Source organism: Montipora foliosa, chromosome 2 (genome assembly GCF_036669935.1).
Source record: "Montipora foliosa isolate CH-2021 chromosome 2, ASM3666993v2, whole genome shotgun sequence".
Taxonomy (NCBI): Eukaryota; Metazoa; Cnidaria; class Anthozoa; order Scleractinia; family Acroporidae; genus Montipora; species Montipora foliosa.
This window is the reverse complement of record NC_090870.1, coordinates 30145063-30158980: the sequence shown is the minus strand read 5'-3', so window position 1 is coordinate 30158980 and position 13918 is coordinate 30145063. Positions and strand designations below refer to the sequence as shown.

General features: G+C 39.4%; 1 protein-coding gene across 2 annotated transcripts in view; it reads right to left on the bottom strand.

Moving 5' to 3' along the window:
- Positions 1–13918, bottom strand: part of LOC137992812 (alpha-aminoadipic semialdehyde dehydrogenase-like) — a 26081-nt gene extending 12163 nt beyond the window's left edge. The window contains exons 1-6 of one of the 2 annotated variants that reach the window (XM_068838345.1): positions 13889–13918; positions 13694–13801; positions 13559–13612; positions 6846–6911; positions 5517–5597; positions 3828–3951 (exon numbers count right to left, since the gene is read on the bottom strand). In XM_068838345.1, coding sequence (XP_068694446.1) covers positions 3828–3951; positions 5517–5597; positions 6846–6911; positions 13559–13612; positions 13694–13801; positions 13889–13894 — 439 coding nt within the window. In that variant the 5' untranslated portion in view covers positions 13895–13918. Of the gene's footprint in view, positions 1–3827; positions 3952–5516; positions 5598–6845; positions 6912–13558; positions 13613–13693 lie in introns of both variants that reach the window. The other variant, XM_068838344.1, reaches the window with a different exon arrangement.

Below are 13918 nucleotides of genomic sequence, written 5' to 3'. Positions count from 1 at the left end.
CCACCGAGGTATGCAAATATTTTTCCCTTGGTAAAGGCGAGGTGCAATTTGCCGCGGGAACTTTGCTGGGAGAGAAAAGATGAGGCTTTCCGTGGGAAAGAACAATGATCTGCTGCACTTGTGAAATAAGCAGAAGAATGTCAAGTTTTAGATGGTGTGAAGAATCGATTCTTAAAGCAAGAAATTGTAATCAAGATGAGAAAGTGTGCGATTTCCGTAAGGTCACTCAAATTTTATTATCTTTACATAATGTATTTAACCGTAGACTTCTTTACTGTAAAGATACAAATTAAGATACTGTTATTAACTACAGTGTAAGCGACAGCTGTGTTATCCAACCAACGAAACACTTACATGTATTGCTATCCAAGCTGTAATACTGAATGTGTGTGTGAGAAATTTGTTTGGTTTCGAAAAAGGTTCGATTGTGTCTGTTTTCGTCCAAGGCTGACCTTCCTTATTTTATTTGGAGACTTGGAATTCAAACTTGTGTGATTGTCTTCGTCTTCTCATCTCCATTTTGGTGAAAGGCAAGTATTCCTTCCACATATTATTGTGAAACTTGGTAAATTTCCATTTTAATTGATACATTTTTGCGAAGTACCGGAGCCTTTGCCAGTACTATTTTGAGACCAGACGTACGACCAGACCAGAAGATTTAAGAATGGTTTCTTTTTTCATCTCTTTCTTTCATCAGCAATAAATTGTTATGTGTAATCATACACATGTAGCAATTGCAGCATGTTGACTGCGCATGGAAAACAAATTTAGGAATAGACTGTGATTAGTGGAGAAATGAAGTCTCTAAATTATCTGAACGCTCATCGTTTGCATACGAATTACAAAGATGCAAAACCAGCAAGCGAAATAAACTTGGGAAATTTTGAAATTTCGCCTAAAGAACGACATAATTGTTAACTTGACATAGTCTGATGTTCGAACCATCTTTGCTCCCCTGCTTACGTTGCGCTTTCATGAGTAACTCTGTTGGCAGCCAGCTGTCACTCGTGATGAATTTGCACAAGGGACTGTTCATTAAATTATCGGAGGGGGGGACTGGGTGAAAATTTCCAAAAAACTATTTTATTTTTATCAAGACCCCCTCAATAAAGCAAAAAATTTTTAGGACCCCCCTATGCTATTGGGGAATAATTTCAATGCCCCCTCCCCCCCCCAACTATAAAATATGATTTAACATAATTACTAAATTTAGCATACTGTTAAATAAACATATTTCTCCACGAGCCTGCCATTCTTCCGCTGCGTGTGGTGGTGATTAACTGGGGGTGTACACGTAGCTTGCCATCCGATGCGTCATCTGAGCTGCCAAATTCTTCTATAATTTCTTTCTCCGAGTCATCACTGTTGGCATCTGTGTCTTCACCACATATCGGCTGAGCTGTAACCAACGATTGGACTTGTCCAGTGTTTGATCGGCACGTGTGACAGGTGATACGCTTAATTTTGTCCAACTTTTTCCCAGATTTTGACAGATGATGACAGTTCAGATATTTATCTAATTCAGAAAGAGTTACTTTATTTAATCCTCCATTCACTGTTAGTTCCTCCCAATTATATTTGCCGTAGCCTTTTTTATTTCTTTCTTGTACATTTAATTTCCTCTGATTTGCTCGGATATTTTCTCGTCGCTTGATGTCAAGAAATTGTTCAATTGCCTTTTTTACTAAATTGCTATCAGTCGCATATTGCATTGAGAAGTTCTCAATAGCCTTCCGCATTGTTCTCGAGATTTAAAGAACCTGACTTAAAAAGCCGGGAAATCTGAACCCAAGGCTGGTAGTCATCAACAGATCTTGGTTTGCCTTGATCATTGTTGAGAGGCGTTCTCCAAACAGGAAGAAAGTGTGGAGGGTTGGCCTGGTCTGGAACTGGCTGAGGAACTCTCAAAGGTTCAGGCCCAATCCAGCATTGACTTGAACGGTAATCACAAAGAGTACCATCCAGGTGTTCTCTGCATCCCTCTCTAATAAACTCTCCAGTTCTCCACACTTACAATGAATTTTCTGGAAATTTGCAATTTTCTCTATGTACTGTAGCATGACCCTGGAACCTTCTTTCTGGCATTGTCAGAGGTGCACTTCTGATAACTTGACAAATGTTCTTCATTGAAGAAAAAAATGTTCTCCATTTTTTGTGACTTGTAACCAGTCATGTACTCATTGTCTACCCATTTTTGCACCTCCTCAGCTACCATCCAGGCATTTCATATACAAAAGGTTAACTTCTCCATTTTGAACATTGACCTTTTTAAATTTTCAAGGCCCCCCCTCCATAATTCAGCAATTACTCCAGGACCCCCTCTTTTTTAGTGGCCAAAATTTCAGCCCCCCCCCCCCCCCCTTCCGATAAATAATGAACGGTCCCTAAGCCACACCGATGTGCACCAATAATCAAATGTTAACCAGAGCACAAAAACAATCTTTTCAGTTGAGATCAAATAATTTTCTACTAGTTCAGGGGTTTGATACATGTATCCTGGGTTGTTTCCTTGGAATGTTTTTCTTTCTGTAATTTGTTACTGTTAAACAACTTGGAAAGTAATACTGCAATAGTAAACCGCAAGAATGATATTTACATAAGCGGTCAGTGTACAACGCAGACTGCAGACTGCAGACTGCAGACTGCAGACTGCAGACCAGGGGTAATATGCAGACTGAGGTTATAACGTAACTGTTGAAAAAGCCCAAACCCCTTAGAAATGCTAACCTTAGGCCTAATGAGGTGTAATATCAAACAATATTTAGGCTTAACTGTTAGCATTTCTAATGGGTTTGGGGTTTTTCAACAGTTAAATTATAACCTCAGTCTGCATTTTAACCCCGGTCTGCAGTCTGCATTTTACACTGACCATTTACATACAGTGTAAGTCTTACTTTGAACAACGAATGGTTGGTCATGCAAGGTTTTCGAGGATATATGTTGAATGTGTTCTGTAAATTCTCCGTGACCAGCAACCCAATATTTCAGTCACTTTAAAGTGAATCTGGAATAGTAACCTTTTGGACAGTTATTAGCGACACTATCTAGCTTGAGTAGGGTCACCCAGACCCTGGACATGTAAGCTTGCAGTTTTGTATATATTGTCAAAACCCTCTCCCGCTGCAAGATATCAAGATAATAAATGTATGTTCCGTGCGCTGAGCTGCAAAAAACAAGCTGACTTAATTATTCTCCAATAAACTGAAATGATGACGACAAAGTCCATGCAAGCAGGACAAGCATCCTCGAAATTTACTTGTCGAACCTTTGAATGAACAGTCCACAAGAAGTATTCGAAATAATCACTGCAATCAAAATATGTTGCAAAGAAGGTTTCTGGCTACGGATATTCTCTTCGCATGTAAAAGGAAAATAAAGGCAGCCATGGTCCATGACTAGTGGCTATGATCCTCCGTGATGTTCGCAATTTTCAACCGAAACTTGTTCAGTTCCTGTTCTTCGGTGGGATTTCAACATTGTAATCTGGCTTATCGAAACACAAAGTCAACGGAAACCCTTTACAACTCTACCGTGGAATTTTAATAACCGAGGGTTTACCTCGGTTGACTTTCCCACGGGAACTTTGGAGCCTAGCCGTCAATTTCCCTCGGCAGAAAATCGGCCTACCGCAGGAATACTGAGGTAAAGTCACGACTGGGTGACACGGCAATGACGCGGTAAAGGGGTCAATACTTTCAGGCGGTACTGTAGAAGGAAGGTAAAATTTAAGGAACAAAGGTGTTTTCTCTATTGTTTTAGCTTGGAAGGCTTGCCCACACTGTATTAATTTAAATGATGTACCACAAAATACAAAAAGCATATCTTACTTTCTGAAGGTAGCACTTTTCCATCAATCATCCTTGAGAGGCCAACAGCAAAGTCACAGATGTCAACATACTCTTGTACCTCACCAACACCTTCAGGCTTAATCTTTCCTACTTCTAGGGCAATCTACAGTAAGATGAATAAAAAAATTAATAAATAAATGAACTTTATTTATTAATTAAGTGTCAACTGTATTAAGCACTGGAGCACTAATATTGGGGACACAACACTGCTGAGTACACCAGGAGAAAAATCTCTCAGGACAAAGTAGAGAACCAAAAACACTCAACCCACATTTGATGCCAAGTCTGGGAATCGAACCTGGGTCACATTGGTGGGAGCCGGAGACGAGTGCTCTCACCACAGTGCGCCATCTCGGGCCTCCTCCTTGCTGAAATTTGCCTCAAGTTCATCAACGTCCATATCCCAAATAAACTATACCTGTACTGTGCATCGCAAACAGATTTTGTATCATAATCTTGTATCAAAACTCCCTGAATATTAATAGTATCAATAATATTTATTACACATAACTATTAAAATAATAATTACCGGATGTTATAAATATTGTTACTGCTTTTGTTCAAACTGCAACCCAAATTAATCATGGATGAGTAATAATTATAATTGTTTGAGAGGTCGTAACATTACCCAAAATCTGGATTAAATCAATTTACACGTGGTAAAAGGAGGAGGCAGTGCAGCCCAGTGGTTAGGGCGCTTGCCTCGAGATCCACAGATCACGCGTTCAAGTTATGTTCTGACCACTTGTTGAATTTGTTCCAGGTAGTCCCTGGTTCAATTTCCTGCACTTGTAAAATAGCTAACTGGTTTGCCCCCAGCCATGTGGGATTCTAAGTTGTTCTGTTCAATGCTCAGAAATCATATTAGCTACTAGCTACTCTAAAACATGAATCCAAGGGTAAAATTAATGTAATAATGACACTAATTTACTTACTTACTTATTTACTTTACTAATCACTTGCAGGATATTAAACAATGTACGGTATTCACTCAATGTAACCCAATTCATAATAATCACATATGAACAGACAGTGATTTCTCCTAAGGGATCACACTATTCACATTAATTTTTCAACTACCCAAATTATAATTCAGTAAGTTCTGTGATACATGTACTTTACTATTAAACAACCAGTAACATGTAGATGTACAAAAGGCAGTTTACAGTTCAGATTCAGATCAATTTTAACCCATTTAAAAACAAAAATGTCCTCAAAAGAAAAGCGAAGAGGAAGGCAAGGAAAGTGAATGTATGGAGTTTATATAAATAATTAAAATGGAAAGGATGTTGCTCATTGTATGGTCAGGACAACTCATTTTAAATTTACTGTTTATATGCAGCATAACAAGTGAGGCCCCTTCCACTTTTGATTCTGAAAACAGCAAACCAATAAAAAGAAGGTTGGACAATCTGCGAACCATGCAAGCCATGCGAGTCTCGCATTTAAGTCTATAAGCACCCATTTCACATAGAGCTGATAAACCATATTTAAGTCTTATAAGCACCCGTTTTAAAATGGTTAGCTTTCAATAACTGTATGACTCACATGTTGACTCACATGGTTCACCATGTTGGCTTGCATGGCTCGCTGACTTGCAAATTGTGAACACTCAAAAAGAAGCTCAAAATCCTGCAGTTGGTTATGGAATCCACGAAGAAAACTTACCAATTTTCCAAGGTTTTCCAAGTTGTCTCTTAATGCCTGTCCTATTTGTCGAACAACTTCACCACGTTTTGGAGCAGGTGTCTAGAAAACGTTTTTTTTCTTTGATTCATCTCAAGCAATACATAATAATAATAATTAATATCATTATTAATTAAGATTAATGTAATAAGATTACCTCTCACGACAGGTGCTAATATAAATCGGAGTATGTACTCTTGATTGGTCAATAATATTCTTATGTATGTCTTCATTACAACTGCATTCTGCAATATCAATACTGAAGCATCATAATAATATTATTATTACACTGTATTCTGACACATTCTCTTATTACATTAAACTGAAGCGTCATAATAATAATTTTATTATTACAATGTATTCTGACACATTCTCAAGATGGCATTAATAAAGTGCATTCCTGATAAGAAGTATTATAATTACATAATACAAACAAAACTGTAGTTATTTTTTTCAAGTTTAATTTTACGCTCTAATTCTCAAACTATGACTGCATTACATATAATAGATTAAATGGTACAGACCATGATAAAAACGTGATCTTCACATGTACCAACAGAACATGGAAAATCTTAATTATCTAAAACTGGACACCTACAAAAATGCAGTAACCAAGGAAATCACTTTACAAAAAATAAGGTATAATTTCTTCATTATTGTTTAAACACTTCTTCTTTGTGCAACTAAATTTTGGGCTTTCTATAAATGAATTATTGAGAAAAACAATTCAACCTCTCTGGTACCTTGAATGTATGATTTTGGATGCTATAAAAAATAGAAAATTTGCAGCAAAATAACAGAGGTCATGAATGCCCAACATTTTTGTATAATCCACACTTAATAACATCTATTTAGTCCTTGTAATATTACTCATAAGCAATAGTTATAGAGTCTACAGTATTGTCTTGAGACCTGCATTACATGAATTTTGATGAGATGCATTGTATAAATCTGTTCTCATTTGCCTCCTAAGGCTATGTAATATGAATCCCTTTCTTAATTTTTGTCTAAAGCCAATCATGAATGACACCGGGTTCAACATCTTGCAACATTAAATTTTGTTTGCTCAACAAATGTTGAACAATGTTGCACAAACGTGTTGAATGGAATAGAGCTGGTCTCTATTTTCGTTCAACAACGTTCAACGTGTTGAATGGCATATTTCAACATTCAACATGACATGACACACTGCAGCACTTGTTGATCAACAAAAGTTGAACCATGTATCACTGACTTAAGTGTTGTGTACAGTAAATGGCAATAATTTGACTTTGCCTTCACAGTTAATTGCTAAAGTTGTAAGGTCCATACCATTGCCCATGATCTCCAGGCATCCTTAGCACACTTTACTGTTTCATTGTAATCTTCCAACGAACCCTAAAGCCAACAAAACCTCCTGATCAGTTTCAAGGAAAATGACAAACCTTTTCTTGCATTAAAGGAGAGAGTCCAGGGGGATCAATATTAATTTTTTTAAAAAGTCTTTCAGAATAAATAACATCCTTTTTCATTCCTGTCTACCCTTCAATGAGTCAATCTCCATTCAACAATAGGATTCACCACCATAAAGAAATTTGAAAGGTGATGTTTCAAACATAACTTAGCCCTTCCTCCAAACTTTGAACCTCCATGGTTCCAGAGGGACATTATTGGGTTACAGAACTTTTTCAGTCATGCATGTCATGCCCAGGCTCTGTTCCAGGCTGTCATGCTTCATTATCATGTTCTAGCTATAATAATTGATATTACCCCAACCCCAGAAAAGGCTTGCAATTGGAACTGGAGAAAAAGAGGCACCCATTGGTTATTGCTAATGCACAGTGCAACAATGCCTTCAACTGGGCTAAAGGCAGTTTTATCAGAAAAAGGCCACAAAATTAAGTTAAACTTTGTTCTGATAAAACTGTCTCAACTGTCCTTTTAAGGTGTCAGTGGTGTTAATAAGCTTACATGTAACTATCACTGTTCATGTCCATTACTTTGGTGACAACAGGGTAGTAATTGACGGGCTTCTTTGGTATCATCTTGGTTTCTTAGAAAATCATTTGTTTAGTGTTGCAGCCACAGTGAAAAAATTGTTGGTGTGAGTGGGTCTTCCCCTGGGGCTTGCATTAATACAGGTCAAAAGAAGAACGAATGAAAAAGAAAAAATCCACAAGCTCCTTCCTGTTAACATTGCAACACATAATGTAGAAGATAATTAAACAATTAAATGAACTTATCAGTGGCTTGTGTCAAGTGTCAACCAGCCTGGGGAACCCACATGGACCAAGGGGCATCATCATCATCATCAATCCAATTTTGATCTGGGTTTATCCCCATAAACGGGGGTGGCCGGATTTACCCCACTTTGTCAGCAATCTTTCTAACTCCCACTCTCCATCTCGCTCGATTCATGGCGTCCTTTTTCTCCAAACCAACGCTCTTGATCTCCTTCTCCACTTGCGTCATCCACGTCTTCTTTCGTCGTCCTCGCTTTCGCTTGTCCTTCACTTCGAACTCCAACGCTTTTCTCAGAACATGCCCATCATCCCTCCTTAACACATGCCCGTACCATTCTCACTCCATTTGCCTCTGCCATCTGAACCACTGTTTCCTTCAATACCAACATTTCCATCAGGTCCTCTGTCCTCTTTTTCTCCATCAGTTTTGTACCACACATTGCTCTCACCATTGCTCTCTCAGTCCTTCTCAAAAATTGCTCTCTCATTTTCCCTCAGACACCATGTCTCACTCCCATATAACATCGCCACTCTTACACAACTCCGATAAACCATTCCTTTCACCTTCAGCGAGAACCTACAAAACATATTTTTCCTTAAGTGGGTCAGGGAAAATGTCACTTTTGTTCATAAAAGGATCAAACCGAGATCTGTAATATGAGGTCAGCATCTTCACTTTTGGCTATTCTTGGTTATAACCCCACGATTAATTTTTGCTGATCATGTGATACAAATCAGACGATGGCTATCAGAGAATATCCGTTGTCCGATTTGATATCCGTCCTCTGATTTTATTTCTACGAAAGAAAACCAGGAAACGAGCAAACGTTCAAGTTAAAATTTTGATTGGTCATGAAGCCAGTGATGGAGAAATTACAAAGCTGGTTGACAATGCAGGCAACAAGAAAAAGTCCACAAAATATGCTCTCAACATCTTTGAATTGAGTTTTCTTTTGTGTATATTAAACAAACTAAAGGTTAGTTATATTTTTGGTGACAAAGTCTATTTAATTTTACCAAGCTACTACGGTATATAATTTTCATCCAATTTTTATCATCATGATGGAGAAAAGAAAAGAGGTTCCAAAACACTCTTGAAAACATGGAGTTGTCGGAACTGTACATGTACATGTCCAGTGCGTTGAGGTGACTTTTTGTGGACGCAAGAAAAGTTGAAGGAAAGCCATACAGCCGCAATCCCATGAAAGCTATTCATGTTGGGCTGGACCGGTTTCTGTCATGTTCTCCACGTAGACCACCATAATTTCAGTCAGCTAAACGAAGCATTAGATGCTACTTTGAAGGATCTTGCTAAATTCAGCAGCAGAATCAACTACATTATCGTTCAACGTTAAAGTCCATGCAAGGCCGATTTTACTCACTCAAACTTTCTTGGCTGTAATTCCAAAGGGCACCTAAAAATGCTACGCATTTTTGTGAAAGAATTTTAATTCGTCGGCTGTCCTCTTTTCGAACAATATAATTGCAAAAACATTATTTTAGAAAAAACTGTGTTTTCATTTACATTTTCAAGCTTTTGATCTTCAGGGTGTTATAAAGAGCAGACTTGACATGACAACCTGTCAACATTTCCTCCAATTACCGTGTAATTAAAATCGAGCAAACCAATCAACATGCATTTTTTGATTACGTCAACTGCAATCTTGCTATTCACATACACAAAAGCTGGCTTGTTTTCCCTTTTGGATCTAAGAGTGTTCAGTGCGTTCTTCTTGAGAAATTAATTGGAGGGTTATAAAGTAAATAAACCCCTTTCCGGCTTGCTGGTATATCGGAGGATAATGCCCTCGGCTGAAAGATTGTCCTCAAAATTTCACAGTGGCCCTCGAAGCTTAGTTTGCTTCTTGGCCATCTGTTCATTTTTCGGACAATCTTTCAGCCCTTGGGCATTATCTTCCGATATACCAGCTCCCGTAAGGGATTTATTTACTAAATATTCTGAAGTCCTGTGAGTTTATCTGAACTCTGAAAACTCCTTCTCATGGAGACATACATCTGCAACAAGTGTAAAATATGCCAGTGTTTAATGCTTGGACAGGGATGTAGATAGTAGCCGGGAGCCGGGAAAATTACCCGGCTGTGAGCGTGATTTCTCTGGCTGTAAAGGGCACAAACTGCCTGAGAAATAACTTATCTCTCCCAAATGTTTGTAGAATAATGTCAGTAAATTTTTTTATCTGCCTGCACCTTAGGTTCTCTTTAACCGCAACTGATAATTATGAACGTAAACACTCCATTTTTTTTAGTTTGCAGGCTCTTTGTGTCAGCGGCACTATTACACTTCATGTATAGCAAAATAGTTAATGACAAATATTGAATTCCTGGCTTAAGACACCAGTAGTGGCCAAAATTCACTTGATATGGTGGGGAAAAGGGGAAAGAAAACTGATTCTGAGGTCAATGGAATAATAATTTTTTTTAAAACTGGCCTAAAGTAACACAACAAGTTCTAGACAACCAGTTGAGATTGTTGAAAGACGCTTCATCACTTCCACGACAGAATCGCTTAGTCATCTGCACTGTCGGAAACCGGATATTAGAGACTGTGGAATGTAGTGTAAATTTGATTGACATGTGAACGATTTTGACCGGTATCAAATAACAAGCAAAAAGGATTTGTACTCGTGACTGAGTATTGAACGAGAATGTGACTACGCGTGTACGAGTGTTTATTAATTAAAGAAGGTATACAGTCCTCTTGAGTGCAGTGGAATATTTTGTACACAGTGGTCCCTCGAACCGGATTTGGCCAGATTTTGGACCAGAGAACGCTAGAAAGTCGAAGAAAGGCAACGCAATGAGGAATACTGATGGGACGGTGCCGTCGACAGCTGGTACAGAGAACGTTAACAAAGCAATGGAGGTTAGTCTTGCAAAGAAAATAAAAATTAGAGGATCCTTGAGAGGAGCAGCTACGATTAGCAGATGGAACTGTCTCTGTGGATGCGTTTTATTTGAAAGATAACATTCAAACAATTCAACAAAAGATTGAATCACTAAAGAAACTGGACAAAGAAATTATTGATCTGATGGCGAGTTGTCACGATGACGAAGTAGAAGGGCGCATGCAATCGGAGATTGAAGGGAGTGATTCTGTGCGAACTGATTTGAACAGAATCATGGACAGAATGGAAGATGCATTGAAACAATTGTTGCCACCGCCCCCAATTCAACAACAGATGCCAACTCAAGGTCAGAATGTTTTCCCCGGGTTATACGCGTCGACATCACAATTTCCCGCGAGTTCACCGTCGCCTAAATTGCCTAAACTGGAAGTAAAGAAGTTTAGCAGGAGAATACAAGAATGGCAGGAATTTTGGGATACCTTCGAAAGTGCCATTGACAAAAATGAAAGCCTCGCAGGGGTAGATAAGTTCGCATACCTGCGGAGTTTAGTTGTGGAACCAGCGAGATCGACAATCGCTGGATTTTCCCTCACTTCAGCCAATTACAAGGCGGCCATGGAGGTTTTAAAGAAACGATATGGGAAAGAAACTGCCATTCAGAGAGCGCACGTAAATGATCTTCAATTTGCCACACATTTTTAACGACAAGGACACCCCGTGGTTGAGAAAGCTGTATGATAGTTGCGAAACACATTTCTGAGGACTAAAGGCTATCAGCGTAAATGAAAACACATACGGCACAAATTGTCTGAGGCCTTCCGACTGATGATTACGCGGGACACAGATTTCCTACACTGGTCCATGGAGGCCATGACCACATGGTGACCGCAAGTGCTGGATCTCAGGACCAGAAACAAGGTGCATTCTGGAGCAGGGACAGCAGAATGAAAGGAACCTCGACGAACATTACCTTGCATATGAGACAGCAGACGGATAATTGTGCCTTTTGCTTGGGCAAACACGCCCATGAACACTATCCGAAAGTAGTTGATATAAACAAACGTAAGGACATTCTATACAAATTTGCTAGTTTTAAGTGTTTGAGGAAAGGACATTGTGTGAGAGAGGGTAAATCGTTTGAGTTGTGTAACAATTGTGGTCGAAATCACCACATTTCTGTATGTGACAGCCCTTCTAAGCCTGTAACTAATGCATTTGAAGTTGCACCAGCTGCGAATCCAATTAACGCTAGTCCCAGTAGCTTACATGTGGTATGGGTAGGCGTGTAGCCTTACAAACAGCATGCGCTGCTGTTAGCGGGGAGGGAGAACCACGGAAGGTTACGGTTTTGTTCGATGCAGGTAGTCATCGCTCCTTCGTGACCGCCAGAGTGGTTCAGCACGCGCAGCTCAGAGTGATTGGTCAAGATTGGCTCGCGATTAGTACGTTTGGACAAACCTCCCGAGATATGCAGCTTAGAGATGTCGTACACATGAAAGTAAGTGCACTAGGGGGTCAGAAAGTTATTGAGATAGAAGCCTACGTAGTGCCTGAAATTTCAACAATTCAAAACAGTCACGTGGAGATTGCAAAATATGAATACCCCCACCAATCCACGCGGATTACTTGTGGAGCTTCCAGAAAGGGTGCACAATCAGGGGCAAACCAGATGAGCCTGTTGCCGTGGAAACGGAATTGGGGTGGGTACTATCAGGTCCCATGAAGAGCTCGGGGAATGAAAGTGAAGCCTGTTCAGTGCACGTTAATTTGATTGGGTGTGCTCGTGAAGAACGCTTAAATTTAGAAAGTGACATCCATAAGCTATGGGATATGGAAACGCTAGGCATCATTGAGTCTGAAGACGAAGTGCACCAGGCATTTGTAAACAGTGTGTCATTTACAGGAAACAGGCATTCCATTAGATTGCCATGGAAAGAGGGGCACCCATAACTACCAAGCAACTAAAAAAAAAGAGGAAAAAATAAATAAAATAAAGTAAACTACGCTATGAGCTTGCCCTGCGACCCAGGTCGCTAGACTGGAAAAGGAAGTGGATAATGCGTCGATAATTCAAGATCAACTAGAGGCTGGGGTAATAGAGAGGGTGGTTGAGCTGGAGAAGGCACCTAAAGTTCACTACTTGCCACATCAAGCTGTGATTCGTAAGGAGTCAACAAATCACGAAGGATTCCTGAAGTGAATGTGTAGTGTAAATTTGATTGACATGTGAACAATTTTGACCGGTATCAAATAACAAGCAAAAAGGATTTGCACAACTGAGTATTGAACGAGATTGTGACTGCACGTGTATGAGTGTTTATTAAAGAACGTATACAGTCCTGAGTGGAGTGGAATATTTTGTACATGCACACTGATCATATTTCATATTTTACTCTAGTTAGTTGAACTAATAAACATTACCATCAGAAATGTTGACACTCAGCTTACTGAAGCTTTATTGTGGGAAATCTGTTTATCTGTGTTCACTGTGTTCAAATGCTTACCAAAATCAAGGAAAACGTGTTTCTGAGAGTCTAGACTTTCAAAAATTTCGGGAGGTGAATGTCCCCTGGACACCCCACCCCCTAAGTGAATTGTACCTTTGGCACGATTAAATGAGCCTTTGGCCCATCATACCCGCCTATAAAAATTTATATCTACATCCCTGTTGAAACTCTGATGGATCACTAAAAATAGGGCAGAAAACATGCTAATATTTTCTTGCTACAACTGCAAGGATCTTGATACTAAAGACTAAAATGATCTGTGACTGTCTTTTTGTTACCCCCGGTGTGTGGGAATTTGCCAGAATCTTTTGCCCCATGCCCAAAGGTATTTTATAAGGTTTGGTTGAGCATTGGAACAAATCTCCCCTGGGTTCCTGGGCCGATCCCCTTGGGGCAAGTCTGCTGCAGTGATTCATTCTGTATCTTACTTGGCGTACTCTTGCGATCGGTCGTCCATTGGAGGGGCATATGGAGGTTACAATCTGACGGAAAAGAACAAGGCTGTAAGATTCTTTAGGCACCACAATGTCGAGCTTTGCTTACAAAAAGAAAACATTTATTACCTGTCCTTTGCCACCCCACGAGCCATTGAATACTCCGTCATTTTCCGCTTTAAGACCAAGTTCTTTCAGCCAGGAATACTTTGGTTCATCTATTAGCAAACTTTCATTCTGTGCAGAGCAGAGAGACGCTCGACTTAAGCCTAAATAAATAGAACGAATTGCTAAATTTTTGGGAGAGAAAGAGAGAGCACGTACCGCCATTTGTAACAACGTTGGTGAAGTCGT